A 24687-nucleotide genomic window follows, 5' to 3' on the forward strand; every position below is an offset into this window, starting at 1 on the left:
GGTCCTCCTAAATTTATTTCCCCCTACCCCCATTGGAGGTTGGGAGAGCTAACATGAACTGCCTCGGAAGATCATTGGATTTAACTGAGTGTGCTAACAACACTAAGAAATTCTAGCCTCTACTGCTCTCCATTTGATTCACTGAAATGCCTTATTTTGATTTTTGCTAGAGTTAAATTATAGAACAGTCTTGTGGCATTTTTTTAGCTCTAGTTTTAGGGCAAGCTAGAGAGTTTCTTTAGTGGTTAACTGGTTTAATTACATTTGTAGTGATTGTAGTGATTAACCATTTCTAATTTTGAGCAGTCAAGAAAGAGTGCTTCACATTTTTCTCCTCTTCAATGCTTTCATTGCCCTTTAATACCCAAGAAGGCTGTTCTAATGTAAGTATCCAACTTGTAAAATCTGATTGCTTCTCAGCAGAATCAAGTTTGTCCTGTGATTGGCTCATTATGTGCCCAGAGAACCCAGGCAACTTGATTATATTTGTATCAAGAGAGTACTGATTGATTACTCTCTTCATCACCATCACCATAAAGCTACATGGAAGATAGAAACACTTACTGGATTTGTTTCAGGTCAGTAAAAGACAAAATTATGGTTATCCAGATTGTTTCTCTTTATCGCACATAAGGCAGTTGGTTGTCTCAGCACATACCAGACATCACGGATCAGGCAGGAATATAGTAGTGGTTTCCCATTATCTGTATAGTATTGCAGTTTTCATCCTGTGCCTCAGCAAATATATACTTACTATTCACAAAATATAAGGAGTGAGTGGGAAGGAAATCGTTCTTTTTTACCAGCTGTCATGTCAAAGGACTATTTTTAAAAGTAAGTATTTTATTATGATCATGCTATAGTCATCATAGTACCAACTGTGGTAACTTTTATAGATGATCTTTAAAAAAACAACCATATAATATTAATTTAGCTGTCTTTTAAAAACGTTGTTTGCTTTACTACCAGATATTGGTACCACAGTCAGTTGAGGGATGGAAAAAGTATTTTTGAGGTTATTGTGGATTAACACTTTGCCCTTTAAGAAACAGTGACAGAAAAGGGGTGTGGGGATTGTGGAGGGGGGCAGGTGGGGAGAAATCTGTGGGGTACTTGTATTTGGTGCATAAATGCCATTTTAGCATTTAATTACAGTTATGATAAACTCAACAACAGTATTTTCTTACATCCAAAGTGATGTGTTCTTTAAGTACTCTTTTTTTTCTCTCTACTAGTGCCTTACTTACATTTAGTTTGGTCGGATCTTTTTGGTAGACTAGTCTGCTCTACTACTATCAACTTTATTTCTGAACTTATGTAAGTTAACTATACTCTGATTCTGCTCCTCACCCATAAAATGGGGGCAATACCTACTCTACCTGCCTTACAAGATAGCTTTAAGTAGCAAATGAGAATATTTTGAAAGCAGGAAGCAGCGTGATGTACTTGAAAGTACTTGGTCTTTAGAGTCAGACCTGGGTTCAAATTGAACATTACTACTCACCAGATATATGAATTAGGTCACATTAATTAACCTCACTTCACTTCAGTGCCCCATCTGTGAAGGGGGAAATGACCCTGTTTGCTAGAGTTTTTGAGATTCTAAATACCCCATTCATTTAGTATTTTGTGTACTATCAAGCACATTTAGGCAATTAGGGAACAGTAGCTGCTGTTACAAATCCAGACCCTTTCTCAATTCTTGCCTATGCTACTTAATCCAGTTTTACTGAAGAGGAAATTGAAGATCAAGGACGTAAAGAGTTTTCCCCAAGTTATTCAGCTAGCTGATGAGTGGGTTAGCTGTTGACTCAGGTTCTTTTTCTGCTGTATCGCTTAGGCTACCAGTTGTAACTGATAATGTAGAAAAATAACAGCTGATAATGTAGAAAAATAACAGCAGACGCACTCTTGATTCTTAGCTGACTCATAGTTTTCACCTAACGCACTCTCTTCCTCTAGAATGTACTTACTGATCCCAAGGGCCAACTAAATGCTCGTGGCTAAATAGGCTGCTCTGTCTTAGACCTGCGTATTTACAGTTCTGACCTGGTAAGTTGGGCACTTACCAAAAGTTGATTGTGTTTATTCTCAAACCTGTTTTTAAGTTCTTCTTGTTATAGTAATAGGCGAGTTTAGTATAGTATAATTTATATTAGTAAACATGTAAATTAATGAGAGTGTAAAAAAAATTCTACAAAAAATGAAGTTGAATGCTTTGGAAAGTCTCAATACCAATTACTTATTTAAAAAATATGCTGTCAAATTGGATGAATATCAGATAAATATAAAAGAGTGGGGGAAAAGTCATCAAAGTAACACAATGCCAATCAAAGTGTCAAAGTCCATGGACCAGCTGCTGCTCTGCAGACGGTTTGTTAGTGTTCCACGAGGAACTAAGGAGCATAGACCAACCGTAAATTAACTACATGACTAAATACGCCATTCCATTCAGCTGACTTTTTTCATAGTAAGACTGTCTCCTGAAGGAAGCAGTGTGTTAATTTCTATCCTTGCAAAAACTTTTTGTTCTCTATTCATATTCCTTCAGAAGTGTTTTTAAATTCTCTCTCCAATTATAGGAACTATAATTGGAAATCATTGATGATGGATCATTGTGGGCATGGCCTGTGCAAGAAAGAAGACCGAAACTCAGTAGTAGACCCATATCAAATATGTAGTATTAGCTCTATATTAAAAATTTTGTAAATGAATGTACATTTATTTTTTTATCTTCATTTTATTGAGATATATTCACATACCACGCAGTCATACAAAACAAATCGTACTTTCGATTGTTTACAGTACCATTACATAGTTGTACATTCATCACCTAAATCAATCCCTGACACCTTCATTAGCACACACACAAAAATAACAAGAATAACAATTAGAGTGAAAAAGAGCAATTGCAGTAAAAAAGAACACTGGGTACCTTTGTCTGTTTGTTTCCTTCCCCTATTTTTCTACTCATCCATCCATAAACTAGACAAAGTGGAGTGTGGTCCTTATGGCTTTCCCAATCCCATTGTCACCCCTCATAAGCTACATTTTTATACAACTGTCTTCGAGATTCATGGGTTCTGGGTTGTAGTTTGATAGTTTCAGGTATCCACCACCAGCTACCCCAATTCTTTAGAACCTAAAAAGGGTTGTCTAAAGTGTGCATAAGAGTGCCCACCAGAGTGACCTCTCGGCTCCTTTTGGAATCTCTCTGCCACTGAAGCTTATTTCATTTCCTTTCACATCCCCCTTTTGGTCAAGAAGATGTTCTCCGTCCCAGGATGCCGGGTCTACATTCCTCCCTGGGAGTCATATTCCACGTTGCCAGGGAGATTCACTCCCCTGGGTGTCTGATCCCACGTAGGGGGGAGGGCAGTGATTTCACCTTTCAAGTTGGCTTAGCCAGAGAGAGAGGGCCACATCTGAGCAACAAAGAGGCATTCGGGAGGAGGCTCTTAGGCACAACCATAGGGAGGCCTAGCCTCTCCTTTGCAGCAACCGTCTTCCCGAGGGTAAAACTTATGGTAGAGGTCTCAACCCATCAAACCACCAGTCCCCTATGTCTGTGGTCATGTTAGCAACCATGGAGGTGGGGTAGGCGAATACCCCTGCTGAATGTACATTTATATGTTCAAGTGAAAAGACAATGTTTAAGGGGATGTAAATATTTTTGCAATTACTGGCTTTTCCATTGAACAGACCAGCTGCAGGTTTCATCTGACGGGGTCTTACACTGTACTCAGAATTTCAGCTTGAATAGAAATATATCTTTGACATCTGCAGTCATCTTAGTATCTTATGCCTACTTCTGTTTGACTTTATCATGCTTTAAATTAAACGTTCCTATATTGTAAGTATTTTGAAGACCATAGTAATTTTTGTAACCCTTCACAGAATTTCTAGTCTAGGACAGAATGCAGATTTTAAATAATAATTTTAAAAATATCTTGACTTCTCTGAGCAAGTAGTTGAGATGCTGTATGATCATATGGCAAGGGAACTTAATTAGAGGTTGAAATTTACCCTGCTTATTTTTTTCTGTATAAGAAAAAGGTTACAAAAGGAAATAATGAAAAAAAGAAATAAAATCCCTAACTTAGGTGGCTTTTACCATGGAACTGAGCTTCAATTTTCAGTGTCTATAAGAGCTCTTGACTGCTGAGTTTTCAGTCTACCATAGCTTGCAAAGACAAACCTCTTAGCTTGTTATAGCAGAATTTAAATTTGATATCTATTTTCAATTTTCATTTACTGATAAAATCAGAAATATTTTCCAATTATTTTTAACAAAGGGAAAGATTTAACATTGTGCTAGAAACCTTTATTTTAGATCTTAAAGTGTACTTTTAAGTTTTTTTTAAGTACAAAAGAAATTTTGATGCCACTTGTTTGTGTTAACAAATGAAAAGGATGCAAAGATAACTAATGTTAACAGCTCAGGGTTCATCTATCCATACTTTAGATTTCTGATTTCTTAAAGTGATTGATTTTTAAGTATAAGCTAGTGAATATTCTAGTTTGCTAAAGCTGCTGTTATGCAAAATACCAGTAATGGATTGGCTTTCATAAAGGGGATTTATTAGGTTACAAATTTACAGTTCTGAGGCCATAAGTGTTCAAACTAAGGCATCAACAAGAAGATACCTTCACTTAAGAAAGGCCAATGGCATCTGGAACACCTCTGTCAGCTGGGAAGGCATGTGGCTAGCATCTGCTTGTCCTTTGCTCCCAGGTTGCATTTCAAAATGGCTTTCTCCAAAATGTCTCTGGGCTTCTGTCTCTCTAGCTTCTCTCTCTCAACTTGTTTTCCCAGAGCGTTTCTCTCTAATCATTTGGGGGTCTTCTCTTAGCTTCTCTGGGGCAAACTCTGGGCTTCCTCTCTTAGCTTAGATCTCCAAATGTCTTTCTCTCTGTGTCTCCAAGCGTCTGGGTCTGTGTTGGCTCTTAGCTTCTCCCAGGGGCAAACTTTGGATTACATACCTTAGCTTGTCTCCAAAATGTCTCTCAGCTTCTCTGAGCTCCTTCTCTCTGTGAGCTCTCTTAAAGGACTCCTGTAAACTAATCAAGACTCACCCTGAATGGGTAAGGTCACACCTCCATGGAAATGACCTAATCAAAAGGTCTCACTACACTTGGGTGGGTCACATCTCCATGGAAATAACCTAATCAAAAGGTCCCACCCTAATCAAAAGACTAATAAGTCTGTCCCCACAAGATTGCATTAAAGAACATGGCTTTTGTGGGGGACATAATAGATTTAAACCAGCACAGCTACATATGGCTCTAGACCTCTATTCCTAGCTGTTTGTTTGATAGATACATAAAATTAAAACTGAATTTGTCTAAAGCTTCACTCAGTCCTTCTGAAACTACATCCTTGTTACCACCTATTTATGTTAACATTTTGATTCTTCTTCTAGTCACCCAGATTTGAAAAAGCTGTCATCTTTGGCTTCTTCCTGTCTATTTGCCACAGCCAGCCAATAAACTCTGTCGATGTACTATCTTTAACCTCCATCCCCCTTTCAGATCTTGTTGCTTCCAGCCCAGTTTAAACTGTTTATACCTTTTACCTTAAAGAATTTTCTAACTGGTTTCCATACTGAATGTTTTTTTACTCACCAGTCCATTCTTCACCATTGCCAAATTAGCCTTCTTGAGGGCACCTCTAAACCCTCAACTCAAGAACCTCATTCTCTCCCAAATTAAAGGACATACTTACCCCTTTATAATTCAGTAAGAGTTTTATTCAAGACTCTCTTCTGCTGCATTATAAGATCTTTCAAGTCAAAGTCTATGTCTGTCATTCATCTATTTTGTTGACTTAAATTCAGTAACTATTTGATGCACTCCCTAAACAAGTTGTTAGGGATGTAGTGGTCCCTGCCCTGATGGATTTTACAGTCTATTTTCTTATCTTTGAATTCCCTTATGCAGGTAGCACAAATATTTGTTGAATTTGCATAAATAGGTCTCTTTTTTTTCATTTACAATGTTTGCTTGATATGAGGTTAGAAAAAAGGCACAAGATAGATGATATTTTTCACAATTCAAGTTTAAAAGTAAATAATTTGCATATCTTTTCTAATCTGGGTAAATACTAACAGATTATTTTCTGCCATCATATATTGTTAAATATTAGTGGAATTAAAATGTTAGTAGAATTATGTTAGTATTCAAATTTTAAAATAAACCAAATTCTGATTGCAGACCTAATTTGACAAAGTTTAAAAGTATTTCATAATTACCAGACTTTAGAGAATTGTTTGAAATAATGTGGTATATGATTTTTTATAGTTGATGAAAAACTTAGGCAAGTGAAGTAACTTACCCAGTCACACATCAAGTTAGAGCCAAGACTAGAGCCACTCTAGTGCTTCTGAGTCAATATAGTAAAATTTGTTCTTGATATGTTTTATACAACGTTAGGAATATATGTACTTATAACTATAGGAATAGATCTGCTAAAATTGATTGTGATAGAACAAATACTATTGTCTAAAAACCTTATATAAAGAGAAGTTTGGGTAATGATGAGTACCCGTATAAACTAGTTATCAAAGAGCTGTGATTTAATTTAAGTGAACATACAGCATTAAAAGCCACACTATTGAAAGGAGCTCATCTGTCTCTTTCTTAATGACATTTCAGTGTTTCTATTTTAATACAGAATAGCGTCATCTTTTAAATTCACAGACTAACCCTTGAGCAGATTTGAAGCAGAAATTGCTTGTGGATTTTGACACTTGCATTATCTATTTTAAAGGGCATGTGAGTTTCTGTACCTTAGTTTAAAGTGACCTAAAGCAGCATTATTAAAATAAAGAAAAAACAGTGAGGAATATAATTTATAATCAGTTTGAAGAGAATTTTGTATCAGTTTGAAAAGATATCTTCCCTTTAGCCATTGGATTTCAAAGTGAAAAAAAGAAAATCTTAGAATAATATATTTTGATTTTTCTCTTTAGTTGAGAAATACTGAAAAGATTTGTCACCAGAGGTAAAGGTTTTTCTAATACGTATTTTAAAAAATATTACGTTCTTAATTCTGTTTTAAAATTTTAAAGATTTACAGTACATGCATATACTGTTTATTATTTATTATTTTAAATTCAATTTTATTGAGATATATTCACAAACCATACACTCATCCACAGTGTACTATCAGTTGTTCATACTGCCATTATATAATTGTGCATTCATCACCACAATTTATGAACATTTTCATTACCACACACAAAAAAGAATAAGAATAAAAATTAAAGTAAAAAAGAACATCCAAAACATCCATATCCCCAAACCTCCCTATTATTCATTTACTTTTTGTCCTCATTTTCTACTCATCTTCCATACACTGGATAAAGGGAGTGGGAACACAAGGTTTTCACAATCATATGGTTGTAAGCTATTTAGTTATATAGTCATCTTCAAGAATCAAGGCTACTGGGTTGCAGTTCATCAGTTTCAGGTATATCCTTCTAACTATTCCAATACACTAAAAACTAAAAACGGATATCTATATATGCATAAGAATAACCTCCAGAGTGACCTCTCAACTCTGTTTAAAATCTCTCAGCCACTGAAACTTTATTTTGTCTCATTTAGCTTCCCCCTTTTGGTCCAAGAAGGCTTTCTCAATCCCACAATGCCAGGGCCAAGCTCATCCCCAGGAGTCATGTCCCACATTGCCAGGGACATTTTAGGAGTCATGTCCTGCATAGGGGGGAGAACAGTGAGTTTATCTGCAGATTTGGCTTAGAGAGAGAGGCTGCATCTCAGCAACAAAAGAGGTTCTCTGGGGGTGACTCTGTGACACAATTTTAAGTAGGATTAGCCTCTCCTTTGTAGTAACAAACTTCATAAGGGCAAGCGCCAAGATCAAGGGCTCAGCCTTTAAATTGGTTTTCCCCAATGCTTGTGAGAATATCAGTAGTTCCCCAGGTGGAGAAGTTTAATATTTCTGCATTTTTCCCTCAGTCCCTTAAGGGGGCTTTGCAAATATATTTTTATTCTCTGCCCCAGTTACCATGGGATTTATCAGGGCTTCACACTAACCTGTGCAAACCAACCAGATTTCACTCCCTATTCAAAGTTTCATGTAATTATGGTGTGTGAATAAACCAACTGTACATGTTAAATTATATAGTGTTTACAAAAAATATAGATTTTGTACCTAATAAAAACTCTTCCTTTGGTTTCACACTGAAGATGAAGTTTTAAAACACCATCAGTATTGTCCTTTACCCTTTAGTCTGATTTACCGTAGTCCTAACCAAGTCCATTTCGTTCATATCTCTAACTGAAGTTTAATCTCTTTTTCAGACACATTAACATTTGCTGTATGGTGTAATGCTGACATTCCCATAGCTGCAAGACTCTGGCTCTGAGTCTTAGGTGTCACACAGAGATAACCAAAGTTCCAGGGACCAACCAGGTTGTACCCAAAGAGCTCATCATCTCAGAATTTAGAAACAGCCATTACAACTCAGGAATAGATGTAACTGCTGTAAGAGCTTACGATCGAGGAAACTTTACAATAAGCTTTCCCCTGATAACTGTGCTCTCAGATTCAATTCTCAGAGTTTGCACATTATAGTTAGTCCATATTAGTGAGGCATTATAATATTTCTTTTCATTTCTGTTTTATTTCACTCAACATACTGTCCTCATGTCCATTCACCTCACAACAACTTTCCTTCTTGTAGCAGCTCGGTATTCTGTTGTTGTATACATGACAGCTCACCATTCCATTCATCAGTCTATCTGCCCTTAGGCCACCTCCATCCATTGCAAATCATGAATACTGCCACCATAAACCCCACTGTGCAAATGTCCATTTTTGTTCCTCTTTTCAGTACTTCCAAATATATACCCAGTAACAGGGTTGCAAGACCATATGGTAGCCACATGCTTAGTTTCCTGTGGAACCACGACACTGCCTTCCAGATGGGCTGTACCATTCTACTTCCCTGCCAACAGTGATTAGGTACATCCTTTTCTCCACACTTTCTCCAGCACTTGTATACCTCTGTTTATTTTTTAGACAGTTTTATTCACATACTGTACATTCCATCCCAAGGAAACAATCAGTGGTTCCCCTTCACCACCATTTTTATGAGGACAATTCCATTTCTTTCCACAAAGAAAGAGGAAATGGCAAAAAAAGAAACAAAGAATGAAAAAAAATGACAACTAAAAAGCAAAAGAAAAATTAAAATAAAATACAATAAAAAAGTCAGACAGCAGCACTAATGCCAAGAATCCCATACCCCTCTCTTATATCCCCCTCTTGAAGACATTTAGCTTTGGTATAATGCCTTTGTTACAATTAATTGAGGCATATTACAGTGTTACTATACGTAGTTACTATACATGTTACAAATAATGGAAGCATATTACAATGTTAACTATAGACCCTAGTTTGCATTGATTGTATTTTTTCCCTAATACCATCCCATTTTTAACACCTTGTAAATTTGACATTCATTTGTTCTCCCTTATGTAAAACCATTCTTATACTTGTAAATTTAATCACATCATTGACCACTCTTAAGTTTCATTAAGTTATACTGTCCCAGTCTTTATCTTTTATCTTTCCTTCTAGTGTCCTACATGCCACTGCCCTTCTTTCTTCAACTGCATTCACAGACATCTTTGTTCAGTGTACATACAATATTGTGCTAGCATCACCCAATGTTGTGCTATCCATTTCTGGATCTATGCATTCAATGCTGTTGAACATTCTGTATGCCTGATCTTTACCCTCTTTCTGTCTGCTGGTATCTTCATTTCTACACTCTTCTCCAAACCTCTCTCTCCTGTCTTTTCCTATCTGTGTAGCACTACCTTCAGTATTTCTTGTAGAGGAGGTCTCTCTGTTCATGAACTCTCTAGTATCTGTTTTTCTGTAAATAATTTAAACTCTTCCTCATTTTTGAAGGACAGTTTTGCTGGATGTAGGATTCTTGGTTGGCAGTTTCTGTCTCTCAGTATCTTGAATATATCATACCACTGTCTTCTCACCACCATGGTTTCTACTGAGAAATCCACGCTTAGTCTTATTGAGTTTCCCTTGTATATGTTGGATTGCTTTTCTCTTGCTGCCTTCAGAATTCTCTCTTTTGTCTTTGACATTTGACAATCTGATTAGTAAGTGTCTTGGAGTGGGTCTATTTGGATCAGTTCTGTTTGGGGTACGCTGCACTTCTTGGACCTGTAATTTTATGTCTTTCATAAGAGTTGGGAATTTTTTGTTGGTTGTTATTCTTTCTGCTCTTTTCCCCTTCTCTTCTCCTTCTGGGACACCTATAACACGTATATTCATGTGCTTCCCAGCAAGTTCACTGTGCGTGGTAATATAGATCTGCTGGCTTCCAGTGGTGCTCTGTTTTCCACCAGTCAGCGAGACCTGGGTTTGTTTTAAAGCCTTGCTTTGACAGTTGTGTTGTCTGTATTTCTCAGCCAAATCCGGGCTGGGTTTCTGTGCACGACTATTCCCTTACACTTTCTGGATTGTCCAGCAGATGGCGATGTTCGGTAACTTAATTGCCCTCAGAGGCTGTTTTGCCTCTGAGCACAGGCTGCATCCACTCAGGTGAGCTGAAAATGCGGGATTCCTGTGCCTTCACTTTGCCAGCCAATATCTGGCTCATCTGGCTCCATGTGGGGCTACACCTGTGGTAGGGTACTCCTTCAGCTGACCCAGCACTCCAGCCACATCAAAGGAAAGGAAATGACCACCAGCTGCTGCTTCCCTCCAGGGTCGGGAAATGGCTTTCATACCCAAGGCTGGAAATGCAGTCTCTGTCCATGTTTTCTGTCTCTTTGTCCCTCAATGACCTGAGCCTTGAAGTGTCCTTCTCTGCCCCCCAGGTCTTCAAACAGTAGCGTTATGTCTCACTGCTGTGAGAGATTTTTAAATCTGTGTCCCTGGTGGGAAGGTTCCTGTCTGCTGATTCTGTGCCTTTCCCACAGGGAGCCTGAGTGAGGGGGAGGGAAAAGGACCAGCTGGTCTGGGATGGAAAATTCCTACCTGATATTTCTTGTCTTTCTTCAATTTGGCATCTGCAGGGTCCTTCTCTAGTCTATATTCTCTTCCAGAATTTTAAACAATTCATAAGTGTCCTTTTTTTCGTTGAATCTCTGGAGAGAAGTTTTCAGTAGCTGTTTTTGTAGCCATGTTGATGATGTCACCCACTGTTGTTGTTATTATAATTGTTGGGTTCATTCATTCATTCAAGAGATAGTTATTGAATACCTTCTGTCTTTCAGTATTATTCCAAGTGTTGGGGCTATAGCGATACAGTAAAACAAAACTCTACTGAAGCTAACTTTGTAGTGAAGGGGAAGACAGTAAGCAAATAGACATCTAATATGCCAGGTGGTGATTAAGTGCTACAAGAGTGGGATGGGTCTAATTTATGTAGAGTAGTCAGTGAAATACCACTATGATAATTAAGCAATGTTATGTTCTTTAAAATGTATTGATCTTTTAATAAATAACCACCTTAGGAAATACTTGTCACCAAAGTTGGATAAATTTTGATCAAAACTGGTTATATATTGCCAATATATATTAATTGGCAATAGTTGAAGGGACAAAAGAAAAAGCATTATTTAAACAAATGATGAATTTCATAGCATGAGAGCCTTAATGCTTAAGTTTATTACATATTTTTTATAAAAAAGGTATTTGGTCCAAGAATTCAGTTGAAGCTGGGAAACACTTCTGTAAACTCCCTTCTAAAATGGGGGTTACAACAAGCTACAGTATTCATAGATAATTTTGGAACAGAGTGTTTTGTTAAAAATGAAGTTTTTCCCCAAAGTATCCAAGCTTGGACAGATTTAATCTTAGACAAAATTGTTAAATAAAGACCTACCTGTATGGGATTTTGAGTAAACTCTGTCTTTGGGCAATATTTTCCAACTTTGCTTGCTGAATTCCTTCTGTTTGTCAGCATTTCCCCTTGTGAAATATTCAAATTGATTGACATTTAAAATTTTTGTAACAATATTGATCCTTTATTTTTAACTCTTATTTAAATCTATTTTATTATAGCTGTTATTTTTTCCTATTTCTAAGTTCTAATTTATTTTTTTCTTTGATTGCAGAAGATAATTCAATATATTAGCAAATTTTTAAAGAACTAGTGTTCTAGTTTGCTAATGCTGCCAGAGTGCAAAACACCAGAAAAGGATTTGGCTCTTATAAAAGGGGGGTTATTTGGTTACACAGTTACAGTCTTAAAGACATAAAGTGTCCATCAACAAAGGGTACCTTCATTGGAGAAAGGCCATTGGCAACCGGAAAACCTCTGTTAGCTGGAAAGGCACATGGCTGGCGTCTGCTTGTGTTTCAAAATGGCCTCCTCCAAAATGTCTGTATCATCTTCCAGCAGCTGTCTTCAAAATGTCTGTCTCAGCTCCAGCTAGCTATGAGCTCCTTTTGTCTGTGCTTATATAGTGCTCCAGTAAACTAAACAAGGCCCACGCTGAATGGGTGGGTCACATCTCCCTGGACACTGAACCAATAGGTTCCAACCCAATCTACACTAATACACCTGCCCCAACAAGAATTCATTAAAGAATATGGCTTTTTCTGGGGATGTAAATATACAGACTGGCACAACTAGATCTTTATTAATTCATTTTATTTCTTAGTTCTTTAGTTTCTCCTTTAATCTGTATTATTTGAGGACTCCTTTTAGAGGTCTGGTTTGGTTTTCAACTTGAATAGACTGTTTACTGCATGTCTTTTCTTTCCTTTTAAAGTAATCATTGTGTTTAGAAAGTTATAAATCTTATAATGGAGGAAGTGTCATGCCTCCTATGACTAACCAGTCCTTCCACCGTGCTTAGGTGCCATTCCCTTTCCTTATCTCAAAATCTTCACCTTTTTGGCTGCCCTCATCACCCATCATCAGTCTCTCCTTCCTGCTGGATCATTCTCATCATGCTTCCTAATATTTTCTCTGTATATATTGGAAGCTATATCATACAAAAATAATATCTCAACTCAGTAGGAAAAGGATGGTTTATGTTTAAAATGCTGTTGATAACTCATTGAGCTCACAACTTCTGATTTGCACACACTTCTATTGTATATCAGACTTCACTTTAAAAAGGTTGTAATATATGTACAATGGAATATTATTTTGCCATGAAGAGAAATGAAATTCTGATACATGTTTCAGCATGGATAAATCTTGAAGACATCCTGCATGAAATAAGCCAGACACAAAAAGAGAGATACTGTATGATTTTGCTTATGTGAAGTATCTAGGAAAAACAAATTTATGGAGACAGAAAGTAGATTACAGATTATCAGGGGCTGGGGGAGAGGTACAGGAGAGAATAGAGAATTATTGCTTAATGGGTACAGAGCTTCTGTTTGGGGTGATGAAAAAGTTTTGGTAATGGATGGTGGTGATGGTATTATACATGATATTGTGAATGTAATGTCACTGAATTGTGCACATAAAAGTGATTAAAATGGCAAATTCTGTGTTGTTTATATTACCAGAATAAAAAAAATTCAAAGAAGTTTTAGAAAGGGCAGGCTTTAGTTGTTAGTCATCTGGAAAATAGCTTAGAAAATCTTATTTGCAAATAAGACAGAAAAGTTAATATCTGTAATAAACAAAGAGCTATGTCTACATTTTGATGAAGAAAAGACAAGCAGCCCAATAGAAAAATAGGCAAAGGATATAAATAGGTGTATTTCAGAGATCTAGAAATCAAATCGGCCAATAAACCTATGAAAATATGTTCAAGCCATCTGGTTAATGTACCTTTTCTTCCATTCATTGTGTAAAAACAAAAAAATTTAAAACGTTAAAATACTGATTGTTGACTGGCCTCTAAAAATAAATGACAAGCGTATACTCATTTTACTTTTGAAAATATAAATTTTAGGAAAGCATATTCATATTAAAAATAAACATACCCTTCAACCCAGCAGTTCCACTCCTGGAAATAAATTCTGTAATGGCTCTACAAGGATGTTTATTTCAGCATTATTTTAATAGCAGAAAAATGAAACCCCAAAATCAACTCGAATGCACATCAGTAGGGAGATAGTTTGAATAAATTATGGTTTGCAATTATGAAATAATATGTGGTAGTTAAAAAGATTAGTTTGTATTTCCATGTACGTAATTTGGTGCAAAAAGTAAAATGCCAAAAAATGTATACAATATGATCTCTCCTTTATACAACAATAAAGACAGCTCCTATGTATATGTATATAAGTTTGTATATAATTTTATGAACATGGAGAAAGATATGGAAGAATATACACCAAGTTGTCAACATTGATTACCAGGGAGAATGAGTGGAAGAGGGTTGACCAAAAAAAAAAAAAAAAAAATCAGTGAATAAAAGCATGTGTAATATGAGTCCACTGATATAAAAGGGTTTTATTTTGTTTTGTTTTTTTGGTATATGTATGTGTGTGTGTGTGCTTGCATAGGGAAATTAAGGAAATGATGGTCATCAAAATATTAATGGTGATTTCTCCTAGTGGTAGAATTTCAGGTACTTTTTACTTTTTTTTTTTAATCTCCTTTTCTTGCTTCCTTGTTCTTTCTTCTGTAATGAGCCTGTATTATTTATAATTCAAAATCCAATCTGTTTATTTTGAAAGAATCAAATCTAATAATAAAAAAGATGAACCTTGGCATTAAAGCATCTCAGCACACACACTTAGACACCCACACACTCATCCCTTTACAGATTTAATCTGTACTGTTGCCTACAATCTTATATTTCCCAGTGCTTTTCAATCTGTTACTCTTTCCCTCACTCACAGTTCTCTAGTCATACCAGCTATCTCTTAGGTGTTTCCTGTTCAGGGATTTTGTACTTGCTGTTACTTTTCCCTGGGATGTCCTTCAGGTTTTAGAATGACCAATTGCTTATCCTTCAGTTCTTGTCTTAAATGTCACCTCCTTAGAGAGACTTCCCTGAACTTACCATTTCCCACCCCTCTCCTATTATTCTCTATTGTAGTTCTCTATTTTCTTCCTAGCGTCTGCTCTCCAGGTGCCATTGATATGATGCTGTCAAATTTAGCAGACCTGTGATGTACCTTAAAATGATGAGACAATCAGGGTCCCTATGGGCTGAATTGTAGCACAAGACCAGAGGCAAGATGTAGCCCTGAGGCAAGATGGTGAAGGGGAACTGCTGTCCCTGCCAGGTAAAGTAAGCTGTATGCATCAAGTGCCATGGGCTATATCGATTTGTTATAAAAAAGAGAACGTATCTGGGAACACAACTGCATGTGGAGTCACTACTTGGTTGAGTTTATAAAAATTTACTGTCCTTTCCAGAGACTTACCTATTTTCATAGACTAAACAGTCAAACAGAGATATGATAAGAATCACCACCCCTACATTTTTCAAGCCTTAGATGGTAGTGCTAATCTCTGTGCTTTCCCCAGGGATGTGGTATATGCTTTGGTTTACGATTTTGGTAGGGAATGACAGCTATGGAGACTTATACCCATTCCTTCTTATCATAAAGCCATTATTTTGTGCAACATGGAGTAAATGTGGATATTCACCTAGTTCCTGAGTATGTCTATTATTATAATTATATACTCAGGAACTAACGAAATAACTATGGGATAAGTCCTGGGGTTCACATCCCCCCGGTAGGCTGGGGTCTGATTCTCATAAGCCTTGCACTGACCATTGAAACAGTGATATTCTGGGTTCCCAGAGGTTAGTGTTAGTTCGAGTCAGTGTCTAACAATCCCTGAAAAGTTTGACTGTTTTCTTTTTCCAGTGTGCAGTCACTCTGATCAATTCAGCAAATGCTCAGGAGAAAATATAAAGTATTTACTTGTGATGTTATCACAGAGGCCTTCTTCAAGGGCACCTGACTCCCCTTTATTCAGGGGCCCCTAGGTCCATATATTCTCTTCAGACTGAGAATCAGCTGAGGATCCATGCCACTGCAGTGGTCAAGTCATGGCTCTTCTTTGCCAAACCTGGAGTTTTTCAGCTGACCCCTTCAAGTGGGATCTTAGTAGGCTGCCCATTTATTGCAGCCCTAGGGATCCCAGAATCAATTAGCCACCAGAAGATCCTTGGAGGTCAGATAATTCTGACTGCTCCTGAGACCCTTTGCCTACTATGGTAACTAAACCCATGATCATGTCAGGGATGGTTAATTGCTGCTACTTCGTAATTGTCAACCCAAGATCCAGTACCCCTTTAAAATTAGGGAGCCTATTTCAATGGCTGATCTCCCACCTACAATGCCAGCCTACTCAGAGCAGCCACAACAGTAAAGAGGTGTACATTAGTGTGTATCTCAACATCTTGGTGAAAGGGTCTTTAGGCCCTTTTGGGAGTGGAGTATGGCTTAACATTTTAACATTCATATCTTAAGTCTTTAGATTTCTTTTCTGTATTATATTCAGAAATGTCTGGCATTTCAGTGGCTTTTACTGAAGGCTACTGTTGAATTCAGGCTTCAACCAGTCAATGAAACAACAATTAAAATCACTTCTATCTATTAGAACTACCACATTGTAACTAGAGCTCTGGTCAGGGGTCTCACATTGACAGATTGAATCCAATTTAAAATTACATTTATATAAAGTTACATTTAGTAAAATTTCTTTTTCTTTTGTATAATGCTCATATAATTGTCCTTTCCTCTGCCAGAGAGGAAGTTTCAAACCTCTTAAAGGCGAGGTCTGTTTGTGATTCATCTTTCTATCCCATATGGTGTGCTCAGTAAATTATCCCATGTAAGTGCTCAGTAAAGGCTGATTCAAATGAAGAGAGTGAGGAGTAGATAATGGGCTTCTGCAGTGAGTGCTTCATTGTATGGATCTGTACCATGTGTTGCAGCATGTTTATGATTTCTGGCCCCTACCCACTCTCTGGTCATTCTGACGAAAATTTCCTTCCCTTCTCTGTCAATTCCCAAAAGCCTTCTGAAGGTAGAATGGAGTGTTGGTGGTACTCTTGTTGAGAACCACAGAACTAGAGTAATTGGAGAAGCCTTTGTAGGGGTGGTAGTACGTGAGTTAGAACTTGAAGGATGAGCAGGATTTTACAACCAGAGAAAATGGGACACAAACAGCATTAAAAGAAGAGGGAGCCACATGAATGTGGACTCTGTCCTGAGTGATGAAGTGGTGTGTCTATGTTAGGAAATAGAAATGAAATAGGATAAGTAGAGCAGAGTTCAAAAGGTGTTGATAGGAGTCTGGCAGAAGTGAGAGGACAGGGAAAGTATCCTTTCACTTTTTAATACATCTTGCATATTATTGCCAAATTAATTTCCTGAAACATTGCCCTATTCAACAGTTCTCTTAATACTGCCTGCTATTCTTTACACCTTTGCTTCCTGCTCTTGGCAATTTATCTCATCATATTCACCCAACTTTATCTCTTACTACTCCTTAAAATTAATTGGCCAGCTAATCAAACTGATACTTTCCCTCTCCTTCCTTGTCAATGTGCTCACTTCATGCTTTTATTAATATCTTTGTTCCTTTCTATTCTAAAATCTATTATCATAGATTTTAAACAGCTTCTTACTGTTAGAATTCTTAGAAGCTCTCTCACTAATGAAACTGGCTCACACCACTCTATACCACCTTGAAATCTCCTTTCTCCTTACAGAATGTATGGTTTATACTGTATTGGCTTTTCATGCCTCTTATTCTTGTTTCTCTATATTATTTATATTCTCCTAAAGAGAAACATGAAATTTATAATATATGCCTTTATTTTTGTAAGTCCCCAAAGCAGCTTTTTTTTTTTGTCTGTTGATTTAGGCATTGCCTTTTGAGTGAAATTATTTGATACAGTATTAGATATGGAGCACCCTGAAAACTCAAATTCTGTATTTGTAGATAAACTTTTAATATTGAAACATTGTAATGTTTCTTATATTTCACTTATCAGATATTTTTGTTTCAGTAATTATATTTCATTCTTTTTGAGGGTAAGAGCTTTAATGCCTCCCCCACAATGCCTGGTCAAGTACCTTGCTCACAGTAACTACTCAGTATTTTTAAATGTGATTGCATTTGATGGAATTTTTATTTACTTTACCAATTTGCATTTTATCTGTAACATGTTCAGACCATTCTTGTTTTGCTAACAGAGGACACCATTAGGATATTTGTAGACCCAAGAAATAGTCCTGTCCCAGCCCTTGGTAGCTTCCTTGAGCTACACTTTCCTTGTCTAAGTAACATCATAGAAATTTGGATGTTATACTAAATGGGAGTGGTCCAGTCATAATGATAGGGCAATATTGGCTTCAGGTTATTAATTTGAAAAAGCAAATACTGTCATATTTTGATCCTTTGTAGTTTTCAAACTTTTTCCTCTGCTCATTATTTTTTGTTCAAATGAGATCTTACCCAGCATTTTGCTATATTATTTAGATATACTCTCTTTCTGTTTGGATGGAGAAAATAGGGGTGGAAAGTGACAATCTGAAGCCCTGCTTTTGTGCTCCTTTTTCCTCCTCCCATCCAAAGAGTATACCTTGAAAATCAGTATAACTCATCTAATTTTAAAATGCTTTCTTAAAACTATTGTTTTGGGATATGTCAGTAGGAATTTAGCATAAAATTAGCATTTTAGTTTTAAAGTGATTTTTAAGTACAAAGGAAAATGCTCTAGATTAAATTTCTTAGTTCAGCAATAAAAGAGTTAATATTTAAGTAAGCAGTAGAGACTGAGATACTGCATGGGGTTAGTGCTTTCCGTCTCTGTCATTTGTAAGAAAAGGGGGTGGTGTTCTGCATTTGAAAGGACTTTAATGAATGCTGTCAGTGTTTGTGAGAGCTAATGGTCAGTATGTGAAGGAGAGCCGGGGAAAGTGGTCTAGCTGCTTCAGGATAGGTGGATGAGAGTTTGCTCTGATTGAACGGAATGTTCCACCGTGTTTCATCTTTATTCATTATCCTTTGTTCTTTATAATCTGATATATTGGTATAGAAGTAAATGTAGATATATATGTGAATGTGATTTATTTTCCTTTAAATCTGTTTGTTGTGTACAGCAGGGCATATACTTCTCTTGTCTTGGTTGGATGCACAAATCTGTGTGCAGTGCTTTTTGCCCGTTGCCTAGACGATCACTTGGTTTCTCTGAGGATGTCTGGTTCTCGTAAAGAGTTTGATGTGAAGCAGATTTTGAAAATCAGATGGAGGTGGTTTGGCCATCAAGCATCATCTCCTAATTCTACAGTTGACAGCCAGCAGGGAGAATTTTGGAATCGAGGACAGACTGGAGCAAATGGTGGGAGAAAGTTTTTAGATCCGTGTAGCCTGCAATTGCCTTTGGCTTCAATTGGTTACCGAAGGTCCAGCCAACTGGATTTTCAGAATTCACCTTCTTGGCCAATGGCATCCACCTCTGAAGTCCCTGCATTTGAGTTTACAGCAGAAGATTGTGGCGGTGCACATTGGCTGGATAGACCAGAAGTGGATGATGGCACTAGTGAAGAAGAAAATGAATCTGATTCCAGTTCATGCAGGTTGATTATTTTCTTACTGTTAGAAATGGGGTGTGTGGGGATATTCTCTTGTAACATTTTTAAATAATTTAGTATTATTTAAAAACCTATGAATATGTATACATAATATGTATAATATCTTGGCAGAACATGTCATACTACGCTAGGATTTTTTTAATGGTCTTATTTTTAATCCTGTAAAATTATATAACGACAACAGCTAACATTCATTTTGAAGTATCTTATGTTCCATTTATAGATCTGACTCTGTTTTAAAAATAATTTATAGTAGCAATTTTATGCATCATTGCCTTACAGTTTGCTCCATTTACCTTCTATAGTCATAGCACAGCTATAGAAGGTATTTCTATAGTATAAAATTTTACATGACATTTTAGTTTACAGTGGGTTATAGAATCATCTTCTAATTTTAATGAAAGTGGAAGGTTTTACAAGGAGATACACACTGTAGTTCTCAATTTTTTTGATACTACGGTAGTTGTTAATATTTTTCTTATGGTTATTTTTCTTTGTCCTGTCAATGTTGCATCTCTTCAGACTAACACAGAGAATACAGTAACACACGTCTTTCTAAGATGACAGCTAGTAATTCGCATTACCTTCACTTTCACTGAAATTTGTGCTGACTATATAGGGAAATGAAGGACATTCCTTCAAGAGTGTTTAAGGGAACATAAAGGGGCTAGATGTGGTCAGATGAAAAGAGAGCAAGAAGAAGGGGTAGTGAGTTAAAGGAGAGGAAATAAAGGGGAAAATTGGTAATTTCATAATGACTTTGCCTATCTTCATCCTTGGAATCTGGCTTTATCTTTGAAATGGATTTTCTTATTAATCATTTTAAAACTACTATAATATGTTATATAGCAAGTTAGAGCATGAAAATCATCTTTCCGATTTCTCTTCACTGGAAAATATTCAGTTCAAATATTAAAAGGCATAAGTAGCTTATCATTTGTCTAGTTTGATTACTGGATCCTTTTCCTTTTCAAGTTCCTTTGCAGGTTTTAATAACACTTTACTTGTAAGTTGTTTGTTATTAATATAGCCATCATAAGGAATTGGACAAAATGAGTTCATATATTCAAGTATCTCTTACTCAGGAATATTTATTCCCTTCTGTTCTAACCTTTAGAATATGGAATTCTGAACTGTGGTGTTGGAATGATGATAAATATAGACCATTCATCTGTAATCAGTTGTGTAAGGGAGAGAGGAGTATATCTTTAAATACATAAATAGTGTATTTAATTTTAATTTTTTTTAAGTTAGCTCATGACTTGGCATTTACCTTAAGGGAATAGGAACAACTAATAATTCTAATAGGCAGATCAATTGAGTTAATGTAGTATCATCATTTTGTGTTTTCTTTGGAGACTTGATGCCATAGAGAATAATTTATATAGTAAAGCTTCATGGTTTATTGTTTTTGTGGGAAACCAAAGAGTAATCATCCTTCTATTTGAAAATCAATACAATTTATCAAGACTATTTTAACAAAATTAGGAAAGACAAAACATTGAAATTCATTTGCCAGCATAGGTTATAAAAATCTTAACATATATCTACTGCTTGGAGAGATTATCCATATATGAGTATAAAATGCATACACGTGTATAAACTTGGAGAGATTATACACACACTGATTGCTATAATTTACCTCCTTACAAGAAAGATAACTTGCATAGATAGTGATTACTGAAATTAAATGACTTATTCTTTAGTATTCATGCTGAAATATCATCTTAGTGGGATATTAATTATGAGAGAAAAAATATTACCTTTTTTGACTGAAAAATGTTATGTGCATTCTTCAAGAATATGAAAGTGATATTTGTATTTTTGAGAGATAATATTTTTTTAAACCTAGAGTAAATGTAGTTGTTTTGAAATGCTGATTAAGATCATTGATAAAAGTAAGTAATAAGATGGGAGCAAACAGTTTACATCTGCAGTGACTAAACTCTTCTTAAAATATTATTATCTCAAATTAAAATATATTGGAAAAAAGTCTCTAATTTTAGATATGGAGGGAAATATATCAAGGTAATTTAATGTACTCAATGATTGGAAATTTTGATCTTAACATATTTCAAAAAGGATGAAAAATTCTAGAATTTAGAAATGACATTTGTGTGTACACTTTTACTTCACTGATTTTTTCTAGATTAAATATATTCAATTTTCACATCTTCTTCCATCCTCCTGCTCTTAGTCTTTGCTCTCTGTTATGAGAATACGTTTATTTGCCCTCAGCTTTTTGATTAAGTGAGCAGTGTCTCTCGGTGGTTGCCCTTCTACTATAAACAAATCAAAGCCTATCACTGTTAATATCAGAAGTTTTGTATATAATGTGGGAACAATTCCTTTTCTTGTATAACATTTACAAATAATAATCTAGTGTACATTTTGAGTACATTAAAGATTGATAGCTTAAAATATTAAAGATGTAATGGGAAAATAGAAAATATATCCTGAGAATTACTTATTTAAGCAGTCATAATATTTACAGGGATCTCACAACTTACATGGAAATTTTGAGTTATTAGAAAAAGGGGAAGACAGGTGGGTGGTTTTACATACTCAGAGTCACAATGCCCACAGTAGATCTGGACAAGTTAAAGCAGGAGTGGAGACATCATGTATGGGTAATATGTTCATCAGTTGTATTCTAGCTAGAAGAAATGTCTACCTAAGCCTTCGACTTCTGCTAATTTTTGCTGCTACCCATCTAGGTTTATCGTCTTTTAACTTTAATCTCCTGTCTGTAGCTTGCCTAGCCACCTTTTTTCCATGGGGCTATGTAAGTCATTACTTTGGTATTAAAATACAAACTCTTTTTGTTACCCGGTGAGGAATTTTCAACACATGTAACAGAGTGGTCACTGTTGATGTCAGTGATGCATTCCAAGACCTTAATTCAGGAGGAATTCTTAACAAGATTAGCAAATTTACTAGCTAAAGTTAGCTTACCATGCAACAATAGTATAACTACAGTTTACACTTCACTTGACTTACCAGCTTTGAAATCATGTAATTTTTAATATATTTTTAATTGGAGAATTTCATTATTTCAAATTTTATTTATAAAATTAGAGTATATTTTATATATCAGAGTATTTCTAGTTTTTTGAGTCAGTTTGCATATAATATTACTGCAATTTACAAATATTAAAAAAATAATGATAGCTAATACTCACTGCCTACTGCCAGGCACTGTTCTAAGCACTTTAAAATATTAACTCATTTAGTCTTCACAACACATTTTTGAGCTCAGTCGCTACTATTATGATTCTAACTTTATAGACAAATGAGGCACAAAAAGGCTAAGCAACTTTCTCGAGGTTAGAAAGTAAAATTAAAAAAAATTATGATTCTGATTTTATAGGCAAATGCACAAAAAGGCTAGGCAACTTTCTCAAGGTTAGGAAGTAAAATAACTGCAATTTAAAAATAAACTGTGTTTTTTTAGAACAGTCTTAGATTTATGGAAAAATTGTGATGATAGTACAGAGAGTTCTATATACCATACCTTCTGTTTCCTCTATTAACATATTACATTTGTATGGTGCATTTGTTACAATTAGTTAACCGACACTGATACATAATTATTAACTAAAGTCCATCTTTTTATTCAGTTTTCCTTGGTTTCTACCTAATATCCTTTTTCTGCTCTAGGATCCCATAAGAATACCATATTACATTTAGTCTTCATGTTTCCTAAGGCTCCTCTTGGGTGTGACATTTTCTCAGACTTTCCTTGTTTTTTATGACCTTAGACATTTTGGGAGTATTGCCAGACTTTTTGTAGGATGTCCATCAGTTGGGGTTTGTCTGATGTTTTTCTTATGATCAGACTGGGGTTATGGGTTTTGGGGAGAAAGAACACAGAGATAAAGTGCCATTTTTATCACGTCATGTAAAGGGTACATACTATCAACCTGACTTTCACTGATGTTGACCTTGACCACCTGAAATAACTAAGATATAATAACCAAACAATTAAGATCCATATTTCATGCCCTTACCTTTAACACTGTACTGTCTGCATACCCCTGGACTATTATTTAATCACAAGAGTTCAACATGGATTAATATATGACTCATTATTCATTCTAAGCAGTTTCACCCTCTCTCCTCAGTTAATTCTCTTAACCTGATTCTTGAGAACGTCAAGCTGGCTGAGTTACAGTTATAATCTGTAGACCTAGTCCCAACTCTTCATCCACAGTCATCTAACCCATTTTACTGGTTGCTTGCTACTCAGTGTTTCAACTGCATATATCCTGGAACCCTTCTCTTCCTTGGTCAGTTGATTTGCTATGCTTTGACCTGTCTTGAAGGCATTTAGGCCCTCCTCCTCTCCCAGCAAGGTTATCTTCATAATATCACCTTTCCTCAAGGGCTGTTTTCTTTTTCTTGACCTTTTTTGTGTTGTCTCTGAATCTCATTGTTTGATGCAGCCTATCCTAATTCATTTTGAAATTAAAATCCTCTACAGTCCCATTGAAAAAAAACTTGTGCCAAGGATGGCAAAAAAGTTCAACTCTAATGTACTTGTATCGGGGAATGGTGTGTTTGTATTGTCCTCCCTCGCATACATATGCCCAAGTTATATCATGAGCGCCCTTGAGAATCTGACAAAAGCTATGGAACCTCTCTCCAGGAAAAACTGTGTATGTTTTAAATATTTTGTGTACAGCCCAAGGGGTTATGAGCCACTTGAGCTGTATATGTATCCTGTATCCTTTAGCATTCTTAGTTTTAAGCCACTGAAATTGATTGGCCAATTTAAACAGAATAGGAATTTATTGAAATCATATTAGTTCCCAGAACTGCTGGGCAAGCTGGAGAATCTGCTTAGTGAAACAGATGAGCACTAGAGTTGCATGACTAGCCTTTTCTAACTCCAGGTTTTTAAAGGAGGAGAGCCTGTTTTTATGCCACTTATTACTCAAATTTTAACTCTGTTATTTTCATTCCATTTGGAACTGGATGTTGAAATTTTCAGTTTTTAGAATTAGGTACATTAGGCATGAGAACAGTGAAACACACATATACCACATATACACCTACATGCACATAGCCATATAATTTGGTCATTTAACTTTAGGGAACATATTAGTAAGCATATAACTAAGATGATATAACAAAAAAGAAGTAAG

At 35.9% G+C, this 24687-nt stretch overlaps 1 protein-coding gene across 4 annotated transcripts in view; it reads left to right on the forward strand.

Moving 5' to 3' along the window:
* KLHL5 (kelch like family member 5) overlaps positions 1 to 24687 on the forward strand; it is a 134237-nt gene that overhangs the window by 17003 nt on the left and 92547 nt on the right. The window contains exons 1-2 of one of the 4 annotated variants that reach the window (XM_037829597.1): positions 15109 to 15205; positions 19052 to 19525. The exons of 1 other annotated variant lie outside the window; for it this stretch is intronic. In XM_037829597.1, coding sequence (XP_037685525.1) covers positions 19143 to 19525 — 383 coding nt within the window. In that variant the 5' untranslated portion in view covers positions 15109 to 15205; positions 19052 to 19142. Of the gene's footprint in view, positions 1 to 15074; positions 15206 to 18613; positions 19526 to 24687 lie in introns of those variants that run through there. 2 more of the 4 variants (XM_037829600.1, XM_037829596.1) reach the window with 2 other exon arrangements.

The sequence above is a fragment of the Choloepus didactylus genome, chromosome 3 (assembly GCF_015220235.1).
Source record: "Choloepus didactylus isolate mChoDid1 chromosome 3, mChoDid1.pri, whole genome shotgun sequence".
NCBI classification, from domain to species: domain Eukaryota; kingdom Metazoa; phylum Chordata; class Mammalia; order Pilosa; family Megalonychidae; genus Choloepus; species Choloepus didactylus.